Source organism: Lissotriton helveticus, chromosome 9, assembly GCF_964261635.1.
Source record: "Lissotriton helveticus chromosome 9, aLisHel1.1, whole genome shotgun sequence".
Classification (NCBI taxonomy): Eukaryota; Metazoa; Chordata; class Amphibia; order Caudata; family Salamandridae; genus Lissotriton; species Lissotriton helveticus.
In genome coordinates, this window is record NC_136070.1 from 1,291,539,210 (window position 1) to 1,291,565,329 (window position 26,120).

The 26,120-nt window shown below is 44.0% G+C and overlaps 1 protein-coding gene across 2 annotated transcripts in view; it reads right to left on the reverse strand.

Annotated features, from left to right (window-relative positions):
* Positions 1–2,661: 2,661 nt before the first annotated feature.
* Positions 2,662–26,120, reverse strand: part of LOC144782525 (uncharacterized) — an 87,513-nt gene continuing 64,054 nt past the window's right edge. For both annotated transcript variants that reach the window (XM_078661933.1, XM_078661934.1), the window contains exons 5-6: positions 20,152–20,247; positions 2,662–7,220 (exon numbers count right to left, since the gene is read on the reverse strand). In XM_078661933.1, coding sequence (XP_078518059.1) covers positions 6,505–7,220; positions 20,152–20,247 — 812 coding nt within the window. In that variant the 3' untranslated portion in view covers positions 2,662–6,504. The remainder of the gene's footprint in view (positions 7,221–20,151; positions 20,248–26,120) is intronic.

Consider the following 26,120-nt stretch of genomic DNA (forward strand, 5'->3'; position numbering starts at 1 on the left):
AGTAGTGAGAGAGGTGACCAGTCAACTTTTGCAAAAAGCCTTCCACTTAGCAGCAAAACAAGTCACATTGTTTAGTAACTTTTGATCCGTTTGAGCTACAATTTATTAATTTAAATCGTCCGATTATGCAGCAGATGATGTATTATGTGGCAAATATGACAGAGCCATAATTATGTGGAATACATTTGCAAACTCGGATATTTTACCATTCATGTTTGAACTACTCTTGTGGAAAAGGGGAGAAGAGCTGATGGCAGAAACAGCATGGTTCAGAGACAAATAGCTTGTGATTCCACGATTGAGCGTATTTGGAACACTGTGATTGGAAACGTATCCCACTTTGCAGATGTATTTTAATGTCAGTAACTCATATTAAACCTTTAATAAACATGTGCATCCATTGGTTGAATTAAATAATGTAATAAGCTGTAACTGGTCAGTGAAATACCAAACAAATACTAAAAATTGGGATGTTTTGCTCTTTCTGGCCACACCTCTGACTCCGCCCACTGACCCAATCCACGGGTTATTCCCGCCCTCGGATTCTCCACCAGCAGTTACCATACTTTTTTTCCTCCACTTCGACCAGTGATCTCAAGTGACGAGAAGGATGCTCTATTTAGGGGCAGATCCCAATTTGACCTTGAAAATATAGCACAGTACTTTGAGCTTAACACGGTTCGACATAGTCAGCCAGTGTAAGTGACGCAAAATCCCGGAGTCCGAGGGGAACTTGAGTAGGCGATAGAGAAGCCTTGCCGCTGCATTCTGCACTCATTGCAGTCTATGGATGGCGGATGTATCTGCTCTCAGATACAGGACGTTACCGTAATCTAGACTTGAAATCACAGGAGCTTGGATCACTGTTCTCTGAGCTGGGAGGGGACTCAGCCTTAGGATTTTTTTTAACAACTGCAAGACTGCAAAGCAGGTAGATGTCACCTTGGCCACTTGTTGTTTCATAGATAGTGACTCATCCACGATGAACTGTAGGTTCTTAAAACTACTAACAAACATGAGAAGAGCTCCCAGTTTGGGGGGGCAATGCTGAGGCCCCCAGAGATCAGGCCTTTTGCCTAAGATCATGACTTCAGTTTTATCACCATTAAATTTGAGCAGGTGTCTTCTGCATCCAGAGGGAGACTTTGCTCAAGCCCAAACTGAGGTCTGAGGGACCCCTTCTAAATTGCGACTGCATCTTAAAGAGGGTGGTAATTTGCGAGTGTTTTGCTTACGCACTCGGGTGGATCTCTGAAAGTCAGAAGATCAGCAGTGTAGACAAGTGTGGGAAGTGAAATGTGTCTAAGAGATCATCTGAGCCCATCTCAAGGTTCAATTCCTCGTGCTGCGAAACGTGTCCCCGTGCAACCACAATGAGGGAAGAGAAAAATATGCCGGAAAACGTTTCCATGAATATAATGTGGTGCTTAAGATAATCTTAGCCAACCATAAGAATCCCACCCACTGCAGAGCAAACAAAGCAGGCAGTGCTTGGAAACTCCTGAAATACATAAATGGGGAAACTCCCCTGAGCAGAATGCAGAGATAAACATGGAATCTTCAGGAGTTGATGCAGAATTCTGGATGTAAAGTAGTAATGAAAAAGTAAGGCGATTCACTGTTATGGCACAAGTTTTCTTCTTTTCCGTTAGAATACAAGTGCACATTAATAAAAAAATAATAATAAACTGCAGTCACTCTTTCCAGTATGGTATAGAATTTGTAAATGTCACAAGACTCATTCCCTCTAATTGAGTCGCCATATTCCAGTGGCACGCTGACATACGCCTTCTTGGAAGAATATAAGAGCTCAGACTCTTAATGCTGTAGTGTATTGGTAAAGCTCCTTGCTGTAGTGTATTGGTGAAGCTCCTTGCAGGTCCCACAACCTCCGATTACTTGAATTACTGCAAGACTGCAGTTGCGACTAGACCTATGATGCTACAGGCCTAAAAACACAATTCCAGTGAGGCTGTGATTTACCATTCGTCATGCTGATGTTGGCAAAGTCGGTAGGTGCTTACGAGTACTTCTCTGACGAAGTCAAACACGTCAAGAATCATTTCGAGGTTGATAGTCACCTTCCTCCAAGTACATTTCAAACCTCACTCAAGGAGGAGCCAAAAGCCCTTATTGCACCAAAGGTGCTTCATGTCCAGTGCCTTGGGTTCGTCCACTAGCCTACCCCTCCCTAGTACTGACACCTCGGTGGGTGCGGAATTACCAGGGATTACAAGGAGAACTCGGAGGTTTCACGGTGTAATCAGGAATTCGCAAAGGTACCAGGAATCCAGTCTTCGATGCCGCACCCCACCCTGCCTTTAGCAGCCAGAATCTCTAGGTGAAACTTGACAACCTGTAGTTCCGATAGGGCTGTTAACTCAAGTTAATGGCTCCATTGGAAGCTCTTAATGGCCCCAAACCTTCTCATTTCAGCTTTACTGGACATCATCAACTTCACACCCAAGCTCTGTTCCTCGCCACTTTCTCTCAGTAGAGCTCAGGCTGTCTCGCTCGACAGCTTAAGATCAGCTCCAGCGCTTGGAAGGGTACAGTGCACTTTATGTAAATTACTTGCTGATATTGTTAAGAGTATTTTGTAGAGTCAACATGTACTTTTCTGCTTTGAGTGCCTTATTAAAACAACCTGAAACATTCATTAATTTTACACTACTGGTTTTATTTAAAGTCCAAAGTATCCTGCATGACTAAATCACACATACTTGTATTTACATTAAGTACTAATGCATTATAATTTTGAGACATCACATGAATCCATAAGGTAATATCTATGCAAATTCACAAGGATTGCTAATGTCAATCTTTCATCGCCTACACAGCCCGAGGTAAAAGAAAAGTATCACCCAGCATGTCATGGCATGGACCGAACCAGGACCAAAAAGAAATGTGACTTATTGGAATGAAGTAATATCAGGTCACGTCATTCCAGAAATGGTTTCAAGTCTTTGATCATCTGTACTACCTTGAAGGGCTCAATGCAGGACTCTGCTTGCAGCAACCAACTCCCTGAGCAGATCCACAACCCGGAAAGACTTGGACTTCTTAATCCTCAAATCATTCAAGTGGAAGTAACGGTGTTGCCCAGATGCGTTGTAAGCGAGGATCTTGGAGGATGTGACCGAAAAAAGCACTGCCACCTGCAGGACAACAGACACATGGAGCCACGCCTCGCGCTTTCGATATGACAGGTTGTGAATCACAAGGCAACCCCAAGGGGTGCAACTGAGTCTTATAGAAGCCGTTAGCCTGACTCTCGCCCAACGCAGCCGCTCCAGGACGGCATCAGTTTCTAGAGGTTCTTGTAGTAAGGCGTGTGCTTGGAATGTCTCTTGCAATCATGCCAGCAGTTTCATGGGGTTATCAAAGAAAGGCAACTTGGAAGCAATGTTTGAAGAGGGTGGTTCAGGAATAGCAAATCAACGCTAATTATTACATAAAATATATTATTCCTCCCTGAAGATCGCGTGATCCTTTTAGTGTCAAGTTGCTGCAGTTGTTAAACTTCTTTTGGATCCAGTAAAGCCTAGCTCTTCTTTTAACAGGATATGGTCCTTCTGTGATGTCTCAAATGTTCTTGTTTTTATACCTATTAGATTTGCTGCTAGCGTGGAGTTGCCTGAACCAGTTAATTCACATTTACATGGGACAAACGCTGTTTTCGTCCAGAGGCTATGTGTTCTGGGCCTTTGCAACATTCATCGCTCCCTCCAGTGAAAGGAATTCACTAAAAAGATTTTATATCTCCAGATGAATTAAATTTGCAATGACACCAATGGTCCTCATATTTGAATCATGGAATGTTATAGTTTTCTCTGGCCCTAATCTCTCAAACTAAAAGCAGAAGTTTTCTTACAGTGCTTCTTTAACAGGCAGCTGGTGGGGAATGTTTTTGTTCTTTACAGGCGCTCGTGTCTAAAAAGAGCGATTCTCTCTCAAAACTTAATTCCACATTTGTTACTATTTACAATATTTAAAAATATGATGTATCTCTGTGATAGGAAGAAGTCAGCAAACCTAAGTTCGATAAACATTGCAAGGGGCACCATAAGGCTACCCGTAGCAAGTCAGGGGTCAGGACACCAAATAAACAGTGTTCAGATATTTACAGTTAATGCATTAATGTACCGATTCTATCTTAAAGCTGCCCATGTATATCTATATATTTGGTGTGAAGCTATTCCTGTGCACAATGCCACTCCATCGGATACACATGCCGAAGTTGGAGACTGTGAGAGGTTCATTTTCAACAAAAAGCAAGCCTTCCTATTCATAATAAAGTTTGTGTAAACCCTGAGCTTCTCTTAGGCGCCGTTTGGGTTCTCTACGGAATCATGTTGTTGATCAAAAACTTGGGCTCCCTACTAGAGGAGGGAGCCCAAGTTTTTAGAATGCTGCAATCCTTAGCATTTACTCACCGACAGCCCACTCCCCCAACTTGTACTTTCTCCCCTTGACCACCTTGCTCCTCTCTCCCAGGCATACATTAGTTTTAATGAGGTTATACTTATTCTCCACCTTCCGGCCATACCTCACAAGAAACATACACATTTGCATATTTCCTACCAAATGAATTTTTGCACCAGAAATTAAAATAAAGAAAATATATAATTGTTGGCCGTGTTTTCCATTTTGTTATGTTTTGGGTCTAATCAATCGCTCCCCGTCCCCATACAACATGAGTCCTTCACTTTCCTTCCACAAAGATTTTCCTTCTTGACCCCCCGACTGTGAACGATAGACACCTGGGCGCACAGTAACCATGCTCACCAGGTGTGCATTCCAGTTACTATGACACGCACTGCCCTGCCCTTGGGACAGACGCAGGCTGTCCAAATACCATCAATATAATAAATGAAGAGTAGCGAATGAAGAGGAACGTTGTCTGTGGAATGGTTTATTTGTCTCATGTTTAGTAAAACGGCTGTAGTAAGACTCTGCCAGTCTGTCCCCAGCTCTTGTAAAGATCTGTAGAGGAAGTTTGGGGTGTTATTTATTGATCTATCTGTTCCACATTGAGGGAAACCAACTGCAGGGATTCGTGAAAGATCTAAAGCTGGGAGAAAGGAACGACGAATGACCCTCAGCAGAGTCAAAATCATAATAAATCAAGTTTATGAAACCAGTGAAAGAGAACCAGTAGCTATCACACTACAAGACAGCACTGGAAAACAATGTTTCTAGCATCCTTTATAAGAGTGGTGATGGGGGCAGTCACTTGTACTAGGGTCTGAGGTTTTGTAAATGTTGGCACTTAAAATCAGGAGCAGGGCTCAATGCAGCTTATATTTTTGCACATCTTTAAACACTGTACGTGAATAGAATTGGATGATATGCACATTATATATCCACAATGCTTCAATTCATTTGTCCAGCATTCTGTCCTAATTTCCATCCACTTCTCTCTTTCTACAAATGCAACAACTTTTCTCTTTGTTTAATATTCTTTCAAACCCGTTCTCTCTAAATAGGCTATATTTTTTATAAGGATTTATTTAGGACACAAGTATTTCTAGGGCAGCAGAGTTTATGACAACAAAAAACTGTGGGATTGGGAAGGAGTAAAATAATTTAACAATTCAGAGAATGAGCCAGAGGAGCGACCTGGAGGAGAAGCATGAAGCCAGCTGAGAACAGAGAAGCTCATTTCTATTGCGGAGTTTTAGGGAGGTGGGTTTGTATGGTTGTTGGAAGACAAGGTTTGGCGTTAGAGGTTTCCAACCAGGGTAGAGTGTGTGCTATATGTGTGCCAATGAACTACTTGAAACCACATGGGGTTTTCAACACTGAATTTGTAAATTATAAACTTTTGTTTGTGGGTGGATGGAGGTCTGAATGTCGAGAGTCTACTGAGAACGCAGAACGTATGTCTTTAATAAACCACTGTAAAAGAGGAGAACGGTCAACTATCAGGGTCATTGTCTTAAGAATACTATCTTGCGTTCTCTGGAGCCTCGTGGGCCTCCTCATTCGCTGATTTTCATGGGTGTGAGTGCTTCGTATTGATCAAAATGGAACACAGCATCCTCCTGCTCAAGCCCATAATTCATTAAGTCTTGTGTGTGGTTGTTTATATTATGGAATTACTGGGATCACAGTTGTGTTCCTCGGCTAATTACACTCTCAGTTCTCATAATTTTCAAGATGTGATAAGAGTATTCTCATGGTGTGAGGTTGCCGCTCGAGGCTGTAATAAACCAGCCATTTTCATTGGACTATTTGCGGACTACTTGGAGTCATAACGCTCTGTTAACGTGTGCTCCGGTATAATCATCTGATTTGATGTACTTAACATAATTCCTATTGCTATTTGCTCCATTCATATGAATAATTCTTCATTCACAAAATTATAACACCTCGTATAAAGCAGACAGACGATTCAATCAACAGAAATGCTCCATAAATAGACATCATTATTGTTAGTTTTTGTATTATTATATTTCCAGTACCATTTGCTCTAACTCTGTTTTTTCAGTGTTGTTTGAATTATTGTTCCTGCCTGTCCATGTCTTTCTTTGGGAGTGGATCCTCTCCAGTGTGTTTTCTTTTATGTTGGTTAAAACTATCTTTCCAAGTGAAGCTTTTGCCACATTCAGTGCAGCTGTACGGTTTCTCTCCAGTGTGCATTCTGATATGTCTAGTCAAGTTATCTTTACGACTGAATCGTTTATGACAGAAAGGACATGCGCATGGCTTTTCGCCGGTGTGTGTTCTATAATGCTTGATAAGATTCGCCTTGTGAAAGAATACTTTCTCGCAATCAGTACATGCATATGGCCGGACTCCAGAAAGTGCTCCCATGCGTCTCATAAGGTCGCCCCTTCGACTGTAGCTTTTCTCACTTTCTGTGGTTGTGGGCGGCGTCTGAGTTGGCTCTGTGCTTGGAAGACCTTGAAGAATCTGTGAATTCGTGTGACTGTTTACACACTCATATTTCTGTGATGTGCCCAGTTTGGACTTCCCTTGATATAAATTGAAGTGTTCGGGATTGTTGAAGTCATCTTCACGCTTAAGGGTCTTCTCTAAATGTGGTTCCCAATAACCATCTGAGAGCTGCTGGCTCCGGGGGGTTGCTCCCCTTTGGAAGCTTTGCAGTAACTTAATGTTTGTTTTTCCCAAGGAAAGTTTACGGGATGGTTTCAGGATGGTAGGACGCATAAAGTCTGACAATCTTTTTGGCTTTTTCATGCCTCCAGTAATTGCTGGAATGAAATAATAGTTAATAGCATTACTCTTAAAAGTAAATACACATAAAGATAACATTTTCTTTCACAGTCTAGACTATTACATATATGCCAAGCAATTAGCATAGGTTAAAAAAAACACGTCTGTTCAGCTTTCTATTGCAGAACCGCAGAACACTGATGCTTGTGTAACAGTTACCCATTCAAAATGTTCAAACCGTTGTTTGTTGATATCCATTTTACTGAGAACAAGCACATTGAGGAAAAACAATGTAATTATGTGAACACAGAGCACAAGACTGTTGACTGAAGCTGTAGTAATGACTGATGGGGAGTTCAGCCATAGGTCGGCAGAGATAGCAGGGATTTAAGGAGCAGCTCTCAAGTGGACAGCCTCCTTCCTGTCCGGAAGAACACAACGGGTTAGACTCCCACTGTTCAACTTAGAACCTAAGGCCATCATCTGCGGGGTCCCTCAAGACTCCTCACTCAGCTCCATGCTCTTCAACTTATACAGGACTCCACTAGCAAGCATCATTAGGACCCACAGTCTCAACCTCATCTCATACGCCGATGACACCCAACGCATTCTAAACCTCTCAGAGGATATTAACACCTCCAAAAGTAACTTCAAACTACGCATGTCCAACATAGCCACCTGGATTGAGGTTAATTGCCTCAAACTCAACTCAAACAACACAGACATTCTAATCTTCTGCACAAGAGCTCACCACAGGATTCTACCTGGTGGCCCATAGAACCCGGCCCCACTCCCTCACCCTTGGACCACACCAGAAATCTAGGCATCATCTTGGACACCAACCTCACTAGGAGACATCAAATCAACTCTGTCACCTCAGTCTGCTTTCACATTCCCTACATGCTTAAATAATCTTTAAATGTCTCCCCCGAGACCGACACCCAGACCGTCATCACAAGCAGACTAAACAATGGCAACATGCTCTCCTACAGCAGGTCCGCCTACCTGATCCACAAGCTACAAATGATCCAAAACGACGCAGTCAGACTAGTATTCAACCTTCCTCGCTGCACGCAAATCACACCTCACCTCTGAGAACTACACTGGCTCCCTACTCAGAAACGCTGCCAGTTTAAGATGCTCACCCACACCTATCTCAACTACCGCCTTCGCTTCAACCAGCCTACCATGAACCTACGCTCTGCATCACTCACGCTCCCCCTCATCCCGTCTCCACAGAAGCAAGACAGGGAGCCGATCTTTCTCCTACCCGCAAGCCAAGTACTGGAACAACCGCCCCCAGCACATCAGTACAACCACATCGCTCATGAAATTTCACAAAAAACTCAAACCCTGGCTCTTCACCTGATCCTCCTTGCCATTCTTGCCACAACCACACATCTGCATCGAACCTACTCAGCAACTAGATACCCTCACGGGTGACAAGCTGACTCGCCACAAATCCACATTACGTTGCATAATTGGTCTTAATTCTTGTGTAACTGCAGTTGATGGGTTTCATATTTTCGCTTTCTCTTAAGAGGAGACGCTTTATTCGTTCTACATAATTTAAAACTTTAAATTGCAGTGCATTGTTGTTAGAAATTGGATTTTTGGTAGACTAGGGCATGCGCCAAAGCCACACAGAAACCACAACTCTAGTCAGGAAAAGGGAGTTACACTCCTAAAATAACCCCTGCTAATCCCCTTGGCAGCTTGGGACGAGCAGTCAGGCCGATCTTGGAGCAGTGTGTAAAGCATTTGCACGTAACCAACAGTAATACAGTATAAGCACACAAAAGGACCCCACACCAGTTTAGAAAAATATCCAATATTTTTATATACTTAAGACATGACCAAATACGATAAAAACTCACAATACAGTACTTCGGTTATCGAAATATGCTTGAAAAACAGTTCCTTGATGTTGATAGCTCCGTCCGGGGCTATCACGGCATCGTGAGCAAACAAATCAAAACAGTTATGGCAGACCGCGGTGTCACGGGCCAGCTATGGTGTCGGGAAAACCCGCAAACAGTACCTTTTAGAAATGCAGGGCGTCGGCGACCTCTCGTTGAGCTTCTGAAAGCACGGCGTCTGCAGGCGTCGGTTCCGGAGGTCGGTTCCGGAGTCATCGGGCCCTTGAAGTCACACGCGTTGCAGATCGAACTCCTCTTTGTTGAAGTCAGGAGCGCAGGCGTCGGTTGCTGTGGTGCGGTGCCCTCAGGTCACGGTGAGAGCAGCGGCTCGGTGGCGGCATCAGATGGCGTCGTCTGTGAGAACAGGGTTGCAGTGTGTAGTGAATGCGGTGCTCATCGCGCTGCTGTCAGGTCGCGGTGCAAGCAGCAGCGCCGTCGTTGCTGAAGCGCTGTCGTCGTCTGACGAACTGGAGTCGATGGCGCCGGTAGGCCAAGGCTACGGTGCAGGATGAGGGCGTTGCGTCGTGAACATTACTTGCGGTGCCCTCGAACTGCAGTGCGAAGTGAATGTGGTGCTCGTCGCATTGCTGTCAAGTCGCGGTGCAAGCAGCAGCGCCGTCGTTGCTGAAGCGCTGTCGTCGGCTGAAGAACTGGAGTCGATGGCGCTGGTGTTGGTAGGCCAAGGTTGCGGTGCGGGATGAGGGCGGTGCGTCATGAACTTTACGAGCGGTGCCCTCATACCACGGTGGAAAAAGCGGTGTCAATTTTGGCGTGGATCGTCGTCGTCGGGGATACCAAGGCCTCGTCTTGAAGCGAGGCGGTGTGGAGTGCAGTGCCCACAGGTCTATGTGCGAGCAGCGGCTCGGTGGTGGCATCAGCAGGCATCGTTGGTGGGACCAGGGTCACAATGTGGAGTTGCGGTGGTGCCCTCTGCGGATCCTACAGGACAAGGAGTTAGCAGTGGCATCGACAGTGGCGTTGTGTTGCTTTTTCTTCTGTTGCAGCACAAAACACACAGTCCCCAGTGCTGAGGGAAGAAGAGCTTGAAGTCTTTGCTGTTCCTGAGACTTCTTGAAAAGGGAGAAATCTCTACCTCTAGCCATTGGAGAAACTCCCAAAGTAGATTGCAGAAAGTTCAGTCCAGTCCATTCACTGCCCAAGACAGAAGCAGCCACTGCAGGCCAACACAGCAAAGTGGTAGTTCCTCCTCACAGCTTCTCCAACTCTTCTTCTTGGCAGTCTTCTTGGTCCAAAAGAGTTCTAAAGTTCAGGGGTATGGGTCCTAATATTTATATCCCAAAATCCTTTGATCTCTTAGGCATACAGTGTCTGTGCCCAGCCAGAACCAGTTTTGCCTTCTCAGGTGTGACTTCATGGCATGAGGTGGAGACGGCATGGTGAGAGGCAGACCAGGCCCTTTGAGGTGCAAGGAAATCTCCTTCCCCATTCCCCAATTGCGGTCCAGGTCTATTCAGCCCTTTCCTGACCTACCTAGACTATCTGGCGCCACTCCAGCTCCCCAGTCTTCTGTCATCCAAAACCCAGACAGGCAATCCACATTCCAGCAGAGGCACACGGGATGACTGAGCCGGATATTGATACGGTCTCCCACCGGATATTGATTAAAAGGTTAGAAAATATGGGTATAGCGGGCACTGTGCTTGCCTGGTTCAACTCATTCTTGGAAGATAGGCACCAGTTAATTTCCCTCCATCCCCACATTTCATCAGCAAAATCTCTTACATGTGGAGTGCCTCAAGGGTCGGCATTAAGTCCCACCCTCTTTAATGCCTACATTGCCTCACTGGCCTATCTGGTGGAGGAATGGGATGTCAAGGCTATATCCTACGCGGACGACACCCAGCTGGTGTTCTCCTTTAAAGAGAACACAGAGGCAGCTGTTTCCAACTTCAGGCAGTGTCTGCTTAATATCGCCTCTTGGATGACAGACAACTGTCTGAAGTTAAATACGGATAAAACTGAGGTGCTTTTCTTTAATCAGGCACAACCACCAAGAGCAGAGATGTGTTGGCCGAGAGAGCTGAACCCTCCACCTGCGCAGGTTGCAAAAAACCTCGGCATTAAATTTGATTCTGCTCTCTCTGGCAAAGCACATGTTAATTATGTATCCTCGCAATGTTTCTGGAAACTGAAAACGCTCCGTAGATTTCTTCACTTTCTCCCGATGGACAGCAGGAAGACAGTGGTGCATGCCCTGATCACTTCACAATTAGATTACGCCAACAGTCTTTATCTAGGCCTCCCTGCCTATTTAATTAGGAAATTACAGATTATTCAAAACTCAGCTGCAAGGCTGATCAAGGACATCCCACTTCGTCATCACATCTCCCCTCACCTACGGAGCCCTCCACTGGCTCCCAGTAAAGAGAAGAATAGAATTCAAAGCTCTAACCATAGCACACAGAGCTCTGACAGAGAAAGGTCCTAAATATCTCAAAGTGAGAGTACAGAAATATACCCAGACCAGATCCTTGAGATCCAATAATCAAGAACATGTATCTGTTCCCCGATATAAAAAAGCCCGCTTTGGTGGTAGTTCATTCACGGTTAAGACAGCTGCACTGTGGAACACCATGCCTGCATGTGTCAGGAAAGCCAAGACAGAGAGACTGTTTAGGAAAGCTTTGAAAACCTGGTTATTTAACCTCCCATGATACTTTTAGCCTCCCTCCCCTTCCGTTGCAAGCGCCGGGACACCCCTGTCGGGGGCTGCCGTGCGCTCTATAAATGATAATAATAATAAATAAAAATACCTACTTTCAAAAAGTGGTGTTTCCGAACACAGAATGTAAAAATCACCTTCACTAAAAGATGCATCTTGAGATTCTGAGTTCAGGCATACTAAGGTTTATTTTCTTACCTGATTCTCCGGGCCAGTTATGCTTATAAGAGGTTATATACAAAGTACCCATTCTGTCCTATGGGGAACAGGTAGCCTTGCAATAGTGAAAAACGAAATTGGCCTTAATTCACTATCAGGACATGCCACACACACCAGGCCATGTCCTACCTTTCACATACACTGCACCCTGCCCACAGGGGTACCTTGGGCCTACCTTAGGGGTGGATGACATGTAAGAAAAGGGAAGGTTAGGGACTGGCAAGTGTGCGCACTGTCTAAGTCAACATGGCAGTTACAAACTGCGCGCAGACTCTGCAACAGCACGTCTGAGTTACCTTTTCAGGGCTACTCAAGTAGGTGGAACAATCAGTGCTGTAGGCCCATTAGTATTATTTAATTTACAGGCCCTGGAACACTCAGTGCACTTTACTAGGGACTAACAAGTAAATCAAATATCCAATCATGGAAACACCAATCCAAAACACAATTTACAGAGAGCATATGCACTTTAGCGCTGCTTAGCAGTGGTAAAGTGCCCAGAGTCCTAAAACCAACACAAACAGGTCAGAAAAAATTGGGAGGAAGAAGCAAAATGGTTGGGGATAACCCTGCAAAAAGGGCCATTTCCAACCATTTTATTTCAATCCACATTGTTGCAGTCAACTGAAAGTGTCGACCTCGTGTGCAAAGAGTGTTGCATGCACGCAACAGGGTATTGGGCTTACTTGATGGTCCAACTTTATGAATTTTCATCACTGCCAGCCACTGGCTGCAATGTATCTGCAGGCGGTGAAGCTGTTCTTGCAGCACCTGAAATGAGACATGCTTGCTCTCCAGTTGTGTGTGCTACACTTCTTCTTTAAGACATCCTCACACTAATGTTACTGCCGCCTGTGCTACACCTGTCCTAAAGGAGAGGCATGCACTACAGCTGTGTGTGCTGCACTTGTTCTAGGAGTGGGAGATCTTTGCACTTCAGCCGGGTATTCTGCACTTCTTCTGGGAGTGAGAGATATTTGCACTTCAGCTGTGTATTCTGCACTTGTTCTGGGAGTGAGAGATCTTTGCACTATAGTCATGCGTGCTGCACTTGTTCTGGGAGTGAGAGATCCTTGCACTTCAGCCGTGTGTGCTACACTTGTTCTGGTAGCGAGAGAACTTTGCCCTACAGCTGTGTGCTGCTCTTGTTCTGGTAGCAAGAGATCTTTGCACTACAGCGGTGTGCTACACTTGTTCTGGGAGCGAGAAATCTTTGCACTACAGTTGTGTGCTGCACTTGTTCTGGGAGTGAGAGATTTATTTATTTAATGACATTTCTAAAGCGCAATCAATGGCCCACGGGCGTCTCGGCGCTAGGGTATCTGCAGTATTTTACCCGAGAGGAAAAACTGAATTTAATGATTAAAAAGCCAGGTCTTCAGTTGTTTACGAAATGACAGAAGAGAGGAACTTGTTTTTATGTAGTGCGGCAATTTGTTCCAAAGTTTGGGGGCTGACGCCAGGAATCTTCTGTCGCCCCAGGTAACCGATCTGGTGCGAGGGATTAACTTTTGCTGCCACCTGTGCTACACCTGTCCAAAGTTGAGGCATGTACTACAGCCGTGTGTGCTGCACTTGTTCTGGGAGTGGGAGATCTTTGCACTACTTCCGTGTGTGCTGCACTTTTTCTGGTAGCGAGAGATCTTTGCACTACTTCTGTGTGTGCTGCACTTGTTCTGGGAGCGAGAGATCTTTGCACTTCAGCCATGTGTGCTGCACTTGTTCTGGTAGCAAGAGATCTTTGCACTACGGCCGTGTGTGCTGCACTTGTTCTGGGAGTGAGAGATCTTTGCACTACGGCCGTGTGTGCTGCACTTGTTCTGGTAGCAAGAGATCTTTGCACTTCAGCCATGTGTGCTGCACTTGTTCTGGTAGCGAGAGATCTTTGCACTACTTCTGTGTGTGCTGCACTTGTTCTGGGCGCGAGAGATCTTTGCACTTCAGCCATGTGTGCTGCACTTGTTCTGGGAGTGAGAGATCTTTGCACTTCAGCCATGTGTGCTGCACTTGTTCTGGTAGCGAGAGATCTTTGCACTTCAGCCATGTGTGCTGCACTTGTTCTGGGAGTGAGAGATCTTTGCACTACGGCCGTGTGTGCTGCACTTGTTCTGGTAGCAAGAGATCTTTGCACTACTGTTGTGTGCTGCACTTGTTCTGGTAGCAAGAGATCTTTGCACTTCAGTGTGTGCTGCACTTGTTCTGGGAGTGAGAGATCTTTGCACTACGGCCGTGTGTGCTGCACTTGTTCTGGTAGCGAGAGATCTTTGCACTACTGTTGTGTGCTGCACTTGTTCTGGTAGCAAGAGATCTTTGCACTTCAGTTGTGTGCTGCACTTGTTCTGGTAGCGAGAGATCTTTGCACTACTGTTGTGTGCTGCACTTGTTCTGGGAGTGAGAGATCTTTGCACTACGGCCGTGTGTGCTGCACTTGTTCTGGTAGCAAGAGATCTTTGCACTTCAGTTGTGTGCTGCACTTGTTCTGGTAGCGAGAGATCTTTGCACTACTGTTGTGTGCTGCACTTGTTCTAGGAGTGAGAGATCTTTGCACTACAGTTGTGTTCTGCACTTGTTCTGGTAGCGAGAGATCTTTGCACTACTGTTGTGTGCTGCACTTGTTCTGGGAGTGAGAGATCTTTGCACTACGGCCGTGTGTGCTGCACTTGTTCTGGTAGCAAGAGATCTTTGCACTACTGTTGTGTGCTGCACTTGTTCTGGTAGCAAGAGATCTTTGCACTACAGTTGTGTGCTGCACTTGTTCTGGGAGTGAGAGATCTTTGCACTACAGTTGTTTGCTGCACTTGTTCTAGGAGTGAGAGATCTTTGCACTACTGTTGTGTGCTGCACTTGTTCTGGTAGCAAGAGATCTTTGCACTTCAGTGTGTGCTGCACTTGTTCTGGGAGTGAGAGATCTTTGCACTACGGCCGTGTGTGCTGCACTTGTTCTGGTAGCGAGAGATCTTTGCACTACTGTTGTGTGCTGCACTTGTTCTGGTAGCAAGAGATCTTTGCACTTCAGTTGTGTGCTGCACTTGTTCTAGGCGTGAGAGATCTCACTATAATAATAATTGGTATTATGTCTAAAAAGCAAGCATGCTGGGAATCCAATGATTACACCAACTATATTTGCTGAAAACTCCTCTCTATTATTATAAATCACAAATAAATATGGGTATCGGATACGGGAAGGCATTCGAGTAAAAATCGAAAGTAGCATGGTCAGAAAGGGATATGAGACTAAAAGAAAGAAAAAAGAGAATTAGCCCCAGTGAGGGCCAGCAAGTTCCAAAGCTTACTACTACTTTCTGTATGTTGCCAGGGTTTACCAACATTGTGCCAGAGCCAGTATTTTACCAGGAATGACCATTATTTTGCCAGGGTGAGCATGTTGCCGGGGACTACTGGCATCGTGCAAGGACCAGTATACTGCCAGGAATTACCACCATGTGCCAGGCCGACATGTTGCCAAGAATTACCAAAAATGATCAGTTCGAGGCATGCGTACTGCAGATACACATGCTTTGCATAGACTATATAGCAGTATCCTCCCAAAGGGGTGGCTAACAAATAGATGTTGCAGTTGTCTGAAAAAGTGTCTTTAGCACTGCTTGCCCTACATTGGCTGGTTGGCGTGCTAGTACATCCACACGATATTGTTTGGTTGTGTGATGTAGACCATGTAGCTGCTTTACAAATGTCAGCTATAGGAATGGTACCTAAAAAGGCCATAGATGCCTCTATTTTGTGAGTACAATGCACTCTAGGGGGTATAGATAAAGTTCTTTTGACTTTTGAGTAGCAAGTTTGAATGCGCTTAACAATCCATCTTGAAATGCTAGATTTAGAGACAGGATTGCCTTTGTAAGGTGGTGCAAATGAAACGATCAGTTGCTTTGATTTATGAAAATCTTTTGTCCTTTCAATATAGTACAATAAAGCTCTTCTGACATCAAGTGTATGAAGAGCCCCTTCTGCTACTGAATCAGGTTGAGGAAAGAACACAGGTAACTCAACTGATTGGTTGATATGAAAAGCGGAAACTACTTTGGGAAGGAATCTGGGATTGGTGTGAAAAACTACCCTATCTTTATGTAGTTGAAAGAATGGTTCTTTTAAGGTTAATGCCTGTAGCTTACCAATGAATGAAGTGATTGCAATGAGAAAGGAAACCTTCCATCAAAGAAACTGCAAAGGATAATTGTAAATGTAAATGTAAATGTGTTGGACTTGTAAAGCGCACAGCTGCCCGTGAGCGTCCCGGCGCTGAAGACCGCTGGGGAACCCGTCCTGGCTTTCCCTGTGAGATGGTCCCTTCTGGGTATCTCCAAGGTGAAACCAGGCAACCCAGGCGTCTGTGGGGGGCCGTTGTGGAGATGAGGCAAGCTTAATGCCCAGAGTTGCCGAGTGTGATCCCTGGTTAGAGTAGGCACCGAGGTGAGAATTGTCGAGTCCGCTGACCCTGGTCCACAACCCTGCCGCGTCGGGAATTGAACCCTGGTCCCAGCCGTTCTCTGCTGCCGGGTCTGCCGCCTCTAACCAGTGAGCCACACCTCTCCACAATTGTGTAATTATTCAAAGGGTGGACCCATAAGCCTTGTAAGCACAACGTTAAGATTCCATAGTGGTGCAGGAGGGATTCTTCGTGGTATTACTCTTTTTAAGCCCTCCATAAAAGCTTTAATGACAGAACCTTTAAATAAGGATAAATGCTGTCTATTCTGCAAATACGTAGCTACTCCTGAAAGATGCAAATGAACAGATGTGTAAGTTAGCCCACACTGCTGTAAGTGTAGAAGGTAACAGATAATGTTCTGAACAGAAGCATCTAGGGGAATACTTTTGTCGTTGTTACAGTAGATAACAAATCGTTTCCACTTTGCTGCCTAGCAAGCTCTGGTGATAGGTTTGCTTGCTTCTCTCAGAATAGTCATACAGTCTGATGGCAAATGTAAATGCCTAAACTCTATGACTTTAGGAGCCAAATCGCTAAGTTGGGCTCTTTGGGATTTGGATGCTTGATTTTTCCATGGTTCTGACTGAAAAGACTGGGTTGAGATGCAGCTTTTGATGTGGCACTACTGACAGTTCTAGCAGGGTGGTGTACCACGGCTGACGGTCCCATGTGGGAGCTACCAACATCAGTGAGAGTGATGTTTGCCTGAGTTTCCAAACCAGAAACGGAAGGAGTGGGAGAGGCGGAAAAGCGTAGGCCAATATCCCTGACCAGGTCATCCATAGGGCACTGCCTATGGATAGAGGGCGTGGGAACCTGGAGGGGAAGTTTGCGCATTGTCTACTGTGGCAAACAGATCTTTTTGTGGGTATACCCACTGTTGAAAGTATGGGAGGAGAACTTGGGGATAAAGTTACCACTCTTGTATTTGCTGCCTCCGTCTGCTGAGGAGGTCGGCAATTTGATTGATCACTCCTGGAAGGTGTTATGCCAGAAGATGAATTTTGTGATGGATTGCCCATTTCCAAATCGTCTGAGACAGGAGTGAGAGTTGGAGAGAGTGTCCCTCCCTGTTTTTGTACATAGTACATCCCTGACATGTTGTCTGTATGGACTAGGCCAACTTTGCCTGTGAGATGAGACTGAGAAGTTTTCAGGGCTAGAAATACTGCTAGAAGCTCGAGATCGTGGCTGTGGAGACGCCTGTTTTTATAGTCCCAGAGACCCTGAATTGTGTAATGATGGAGATGTGCACCCCAACCTCTCAAGGCACTGAAGGGGGTGGGGGTGGGGGGGGGGCGCAGATCCGAGCGGATCACCGAGTTCAATCGAAGAGACAGGTCTTGAGCTACTTCGGGAACTTGGGGAGCAATGCCGTCTCCCCAAGTCCCCCCCCCCACATCAACTGTTCTTATTGCTTTCATCATGCCTTTAAGCATGGAGAGTGATTGACTGGACCTGTGTAAGGATTCAAGTGTTTCAAATAAAAAGCCTTTTTTAAGGACGCATTATGTAAGGTCACCCCATGAGACTCTGCTGCTCTAGCAATGAGTTGTTGATAATTCATATTATCGTCGGGAAGTGATGGCTTTGCAGGATAAAGGTCTGGGTCATTTTCTCCTGGAGGGTCAATGGTGTAGTCATTCCAAGAGTCTACAGGCAAGCGAGTGTCCTTATCAATATAATCCCCATCTGGATCTATATGTGAAGATCCCTGAGGTGTTATACATAGGGATCCTCAATTATAAGTGGGGAGAAGATGGTGGAGAGGGTTGTGGGGCAGTATAAGCAGGTCTAGTAGCCATGGCCTTCTTCTTCAAAGGAATCATGTAGGCAGGGTCCTCTAAAGGAAGTTTGCGTTTTGATGGAGTTTTAGCCGAAATATGTCCCGTATCAGGTTTAATAGAAATCTTTTTCTGCTTAGGATCTAATTTGGCCTTACGAATGTCTAAAATTGGTTCTGGAGGCTCAGGGAGGTTGTCCTTGGATTTCGGCATCAAAATCGACTTTTCCTTGGGAGTGGAAGGTTTTGGTTCTGAATATATTTTTATTTCGGAGCAGAGGGTTTCGGCTCTTAACTAGATTTGTACTTTGATCCCGATGGTTTCGGATCCAAAGATGATTTTGTCAACTCTGTCCCGAGCCGCAAGGCTTGATTGTCTGTTTCGGTGCCGAGCTGGTGAGTCACAAGCAGTGTCTCGGAGCTAACCTTGGCCAGAAGGCAGAAGTGGTGCCTTAGCCGTAAGCATTTTGGAAGAGGTTTTAGGGGGCAAGCGGTCTTTGGTACTCACAGCACCTTGTCCCGGAGGCACATCTTCAGACTCCAGGTCGATCTCTAGGTCAGGATCAGAGAAAGTCTCTTCCTCAACTGCGGCGGAAGCTTCGATCATTTCTTGCTCAGATTCTTCCAGAAGATATTCGGAGAGTGTTGAATGCTTTGACATTGCATTTCTCATCATTGAGCCAGACGATCGGGAGTCTCCATGGACCGAAACAATTTACAAGCGTCACAGTCATCATCCTTGTGCTCCCCCGGAGAGAGGCAAAAGTTACAAACATGATGTAGGTCGTGCACGGGTACTTGGTGTGGCACATAGGACAGAATTGGAATGCAGTCTGTTCCATTGGCAACGCCCGACGGCCGCCCACGAGGTTTTTGATCGAAGATGGAGAAAGTGTTGACCAATTCGATATGCGGAGAACAAGGAAACGCGTACGAAAACAATATCGTTTAGGGTACAGTGGATTGCGCATCGAGGGGAACCCAAAGAATGGTTTTGAACTGGAGCACAGCAATACACGTCCAAACCCGATGGCGGAAAAAAACAATCTAACAATGGAGTTGATGCCCATGAGCACTTTCACTGAAAGGAGGAGTAACCTTAACTCGAGACTGGAAAGACTTCTTCGAAGAAAAACAACTTGCAAACATCCGAACCCAACACTAGATGGCAGGGGTGTGCAAAGCATGTGTATCTACAGCACACATGCCTCGAACACCTTTTTTCACCTTACCTTTCTTCCCATAACATGCTGCTTCCCCCCCCCCACACCTTTTTGATACTCCTACCTCTCAGTGCTCCCACAAAAGCCTGTGTCTCACGTAGCATGGGAGAGGTGGAAGAAAGGTGTGTGGATGGAACTGGGGAGGTTTTGAGTTCCTGATGGTGGACGGGGAAGGGAAAGCGGGGAGCAATTAGATTGAAGGGGAATGTGGGAGGGGGTGGAATGGAGCAGAAGTGCAGGGTGGAGGAGCAGCTGCAAGTGACTGGAGGCCCAAAGGGATACAGACCAAAGGGACTGTGTGGGGGAGGGCGTTTGAGGAGTGCAACACAGGAGGGGCATCTGATGTTCTGTGGAGGTAGGGGTATGCCAGTTGAGGCCCTTGCAGAAGCATTTGCAGGTGCATCTCCACAGGCGAGGAGAGGCAATGCAGGCATTGCTGCACATGGACTCCTTGCTAGGAGAGCGGAAAGCTATACTTTTCAGGTAACACATCAACAGGTTGTGTGGAATGCCTAACAACATGGTGGCAACCCTTTGATATGATAACCCCAATACGCCTCATCTCAGTGCTGCCTCTATGCAGCAGCCGTGAGGCAAAACCTAGAATAGAAGCAAGTGTGTACATGAACTCTCAGAGCTGACACTGTAAAGACATAACTCTTGATTCAGCACAGATAATTAGCATAACTCACCTGTGGCAGGGCCGCTCTCTACTCGCTTATGCTCCTGATGGTCAATTAAATAGGGCTCTTTTTCTTCTTTTATGCGAAATGGAACAAATTCGTTCCCTATTTATAAATGAAAAAGGTTAATGTTAGTATAAAAATTTATATTTCTTTTACAGAAAGTGTACGTGTGAGCGTATTTTTGTGTGTATGTGTATGCACCTGCTTTTTATCACCCACAAAGCAATACATGGAATGGGACCGCTCTTCATCAGGAATAAAATCACCAAACACATTCAGCAAAGGAACCTCCGCTCTAAAGGAGCATCACGCCTCAAACTCCCACCATACCAGAAAAAACATGTGTGCACATCCTTCTCTGTTCAAGCAGCCAAACTATGGAACTCTTTACCCCCCAACATAAGGTCCACCGACAACCACCTTATCTTCAGAAAACTACTTAAGATTTGGCTCTTCCCCACATAAGCACCATACGCAAATAGAAATTTACAGCATATCCCTCTGTATATAAGCATTTGTTTTCACTATAGATATGTACATATCTTTGTGTGTTACTTTGTATAAAAATGTAAAATAATATGTTGTTGAGAGAAAAAATAAAAATAAATAAATAAATATCATCTTTGGTCTACATGTACATACTTCCATTGTGCATCTATGCACCTTCCATGTACTTGGATCTGTGTGTCTGTTACTTTTCTCCTGAAAAAGCATATCCAATGCACTAACCTATTTCTCATCCTGTGCCTCTATCAATATCTTTAAATCTACATATACTTACCTCCTTTATGTATCTATATACTTTCAATGTATTTATGGATCTATATATTTATCACATTCTTCTAATTTAGCATTTTCAATGCACTAGCCTATTTCTCGGCCTATACTTCGCTCAATATATCTTCTAGCCCAACCCTTTGACTCATCTCAAACTTCTTTCTACTACTCCTTCCAATGCACTACCATATCTCTCATCCTATACATCTATCAATACATCCTCTACACCCACTCTCTCATTTATCCCAAACCCCATACCACTACTATGATGTCCAAAATAATCCTTTCTAGACTTTCTCCTACTCTACCCCTCCTTGTATCATCTGACACCTCTTTTTACTATACCGATCCCCTAAAACAAACCTTTCTAAACTCTTCCCTCTGACTCCTCCAAAACTCATTTTTACTCATCCAAAAGCCTCCTCCTACTGCTAACACCTAAAAAAAATGTTTACAAAAAATCCCTTTTCCCTCCACTATCCTTTTCAATCAAAATTAACTGACTAGCATGTTCACTTCTCAAATTCCATATTCAACTATACTAATATACTACCCAAATAACTGAATAACATATCCACTACTCAAATTACTTCACATTTATACTATACTAATTTTCAACAGTAATCATTTATGGGTTCCGGAGTGGAGAGCTACTCGCCAGAAAAGCGCTTCAACACCCATCAGGGGTAACAAGTGCTTTATGAATGCAAATCTTTCTTCCTCTTTTTTCCCTTTGCTATTCTTCTTACTCGAAGTAACTGACTAATATCCACCACTGAAATTACCTCATATTTCACCATATTAATTAACCACTAATCCTTTATAGGCTTCCTGAATAGGGTGCATCAACAAGCGCTATATAAATACAAACCTTTGTCATCCTCTATCCTTCTGCTATCATTCCAAATCCAAATAACTGACTAACCTATCCACCACTTAAAATGTACTTGCATGTTTCACTATACTAATTCAACACTAATCCTCTATGGGTCCCGGAGTAGCGTTCTACTCGCTGAAAAAGCGCTTTGACGCCTCGTCAGGGGTAGTAAGCGCTATATAAATGCTAAATTCCTCATGTAACTTGTAACTGGTGTAATTCTATAATTTTGTGGAAACTTATGTAAAGACGTTGAGACAACATGGCCGATGCCCGGTGGAGCCGCTTGGTTCGGCTATAGAAGAGTCTGGCGCCCGCAGCCGTCACCTACCCAGCCGGACCTTGGTGCATGGCACTCCTCGTCCTTTCGCTGCTGTCTCTTTATATCTTCCTCCGAGGACCTCCTCTCCCTCTCTCAGAACCCCTTCTCTTGTCCCCATCTTCCTTCTCACCATCTCCTCTGATCCTGACCTGCCATCTTGTTCCGTCCTTTGTCCGTTCCTTTCTCCCTTCTCCCACTCATTCCCACGTTTCCCTTCTCTTCTCCTCCTTTTCCCTGACCCCTATTTTCCCTCGCTCCCATTGCACCTTAATATATTTTGTTTTTGTAATGATCTAATCATTAGATGCATCTGTATAACCTTGTTTTTCCTCTTCCTCGCAACGATCTTTCATGTACATTTTATAACGTTTGTAATATGCTAAATTCCTCATGTAACTTGTAACTGGTGTAATTCTATAATTTTGTGAAAACTTATGTAAAGACGTTGAGACGACTTGGCTGATGCCCGGTGGAGCCGCTTGGTTCGGCTATAGAAGAGTCTGGCGCCCGTGGCCGTCACCTACCCAGCCGGACATTGGTGCATGGCACTACTCGTCCTTTCGCTGCTGTCTCTTGATATCTTCCTCCGATGACCTCCTCTCCCTCTCTCAGAACCCCTTTTCTTGTCCCCATCTTCCGTCTCACCATCTCCTCTGATCCTGACCTGCCATCTTGTTCCGTCCTTTGTCAGTTTCTTTCTCCCTGCTCCCACTCATTCCCACGTTTCCCTGCTCCCTCTTTTCCCTTACCCCTATTTTCCCTCGCTCCCATTGCTCCTTAATATCTTCTGTTTTTGTAATGATCTAATCATTAGATGTATTTGTATAACCTTGTTTTTCCTCTTCCTCGCAACGATCTTTCATGTACATTATGTAACGTTTGTAATATGCTAAATGCTAAATTCCTCATGTAAAGCGCTCTGATACCTCCGGGTCTAACAGCGCTATATAAAAACTCTTAAATAAAATAAATAAATGCAATTACAATACAATACAATACAATACAAAGTGTAGACGTCCATGTCTCAATCCTTTGAATTCCAGATGTGGAGCCTAATATACTACTGTAAAGTTATTACTAGTAACTTTACACAGAGGCATAGATCTCCACCGAGGGGGGTGGAGATCTACCTCTGGTAAAGTATAGAGATAAGTGAAAACGTTTTAGAAACTTAATTTTATATATTTAGATGTAGAAAAAAATAAAAATATGAAAGCATCATTAAATTAATTCTGAGTTACATATTTAATATAATTACATTAAATTAAAATATCTTTAAATATTTATTTAAAAAACATATCATGTAAAATGTTTATATTTATTTATGTGTAAAAATTACTAAAAGGTATATATAGAATTAATTTATATAAATTATTTTTTAGAAAAGTAGGTAATTGTATTTATAAATAAAAAAAGTATAAAACTATTTTATAACAATATTATAATTAATAACAATTTAATAAAATGTATATATTTTTATTAACTTATTTTGAATGAGCCTGTACAAAATTAAAATGATGTAGCAGTAATTCATGAAATTTTGCGAATTTCACGTAATTTCTGAAACACCATAAATATTGCAAGTCATTCACAGTAATTTTAAGCGAATGCATGGGAACAACAGAACGCGAGAGGCTGTTGTTTGCAATCCTTTTTCTATTTTTGCACAATCCTTTTGTGTATAATGCTCGCTTGTGTCAAATATTGATGCATGGACACATTTTAAACTCAAATCAATCAATCAATAAATAAATGGATTTATTCTGAAGCATGATTACAACCATAAAAGCACATACAACACTACGTCAGAATCTATAATGCATAAAAGCAAATCAAACTCTAACTATGAAGTTAAAACATAACAATATCTGTTTAAATAATTTTAGGACAGCATAGACCTACGAGCGCATACAGCACATTTTAAAAAGGCCCCAACATGGAAAACATTTCCATCATTAGGTAGGGTCATTAAAATTCTACGGGCGGGCCTGCATTGTCAGTACTTTAAAAATAATTTTTAGAACTGGAATTAAAAACAATCTTGCATACCTTACATAAAATTTATGAAGATAAAATGGAGTATTGATTAGCCTGAAACATTATCACAGGGACACGGTGCAGCCTCTGAATTGTGGACAAACCCCTGGGTTAAGCGCAACAGGTATTTCATTATGTCTGATATAAAAAGGAATACCAAAGATCGCTCCCATCTATTCCATGCGTGCCAAATGCAATTGGAAGGAGAATCATATTCATATAATCTAATTGATATGCAGACATATTTGGCTTCACCAACATAGCCCTTAGACACTCCGATTGTTCATAATCATAAAGTCTTTGTGCTACTATCTTTTTATCTATTCTAGATCAATGCATGATGATGGTTCAGTGAAAGCAGTTTCCTTTCCAATTTCACGATATTCATCTTTCACATAGGTCAACCAGGGGATAAATGAACCCTTAACCAGAGAGAGACAATCCAAAATGATTTCTTGTGTTAGCTCGGCATCAGCATTTCTCCAGATTGCAAGCCACAGCAATACGGGGCGTACCCTAATACGGTCAACTAGATAAGGAAGACTAAGCTCTTTATGACAAATATAGGGCCCATATTTCCAGTGTTGGTCGGAAAGCGTCCACCCGCTGGTCAAAGGCTTTCCTAACAACATTGAAGGTTTAACGTCAGTAAGCCATATTATGATGGCAGCGTTTGGTGGAGTTTTAATTGGCTGGGGAATTCGACGTAGTTCCGACAGGCTCAAGGAGCCTGTCGGCCACTGGAAAAAGCCTCATAATCCCTTAAGGACAGCAATTCCGCCGTTGAGATTATGATGTTGATTTCAGACAGGCAATCCATGTCGGTCTTTCTGACATGGATTGGCTGTCGGAAACTAACGCAGGGGGTCCCTAGCCAGGCCTCTTTCGTCCCTGACATTCCGCATTGAGGTGCCTGCCACACGGTGCAGGGATATTTTAAAACATATATTTTTCTATGGGAGCTTATGCTGCAGACGTTTTGCGCCTGCTGCACAAGCGCCCATAGGAAAATGGATGTGTCCGACCACACTGTAAATGGTCGCATCCAAATGATGTGGTCGGAACCGCTGACCTGAGTTCGGATGGTTCCCAATCCGCAACGGTGTTGGGCGATGTTAGTTCACCCAACATCATAATCAGCGCCATAGTGTGAAGCAAAAATAGGATCAGACAAAAGTTGTCTACAAAATCTGTTTTCTTCGCTCTGTATAGCCTTGCAATTTGAAAAGCCCCAAACGTCAGCAACATACATGCCGATGGGTACGCATTGCACCTTATAAATCTGCAAGAGAGGCTTAAGAGAGCTACCCCCACAGGTTGGGGAATGCTAGAGAAGGAGCCATTAATCATGGCAAATTTCATGCTACGCTGTGCAAGACCCTCCATCTGAAAACATCACAGCAAGATATGGAAAAGTGTTGGTATGGCTCAAATGCTGAGAAACAATTAACATATTTTGGAAGGGAATAGCCTTTGGTCCACATGACATAATATGAGATTTGGGAAAATATATTTGCAAATCGAGTAGGGCCATAAAATACACAAAAGCCTGCACCGGATGGCGCAGTGCCCTGTGCCTACGTGCCATGAGCACTGCGTCATCGGCATATAACAGTGTCGGTCGCGGCTTCCCCATAATTTTTGGAACATCTTGGGTTGACTGCACCAAAAATGGATGAAACTTGTTAATACAGAAATTAAATAAAAGGGGTGACAATACGCACCTTTGTCTTTCCCCCGATATATCCCTACGTCTCCAGATAGCTCATCTTGCGTACTGATTTGGACCCTTGCCCTCATATCCTTGTGTAAGTATGCCAAGAAGTGGACTAAAACAATATCCAAACCATGAGCTATTAGCAATGACCATAATTTTGTCCAATATATACAGTCAAAGGCTGATGAGAGGTTCATGATCGCTAAATAAAAAGAGGACTTTTTCGTAATCGTATACTTCCCTAG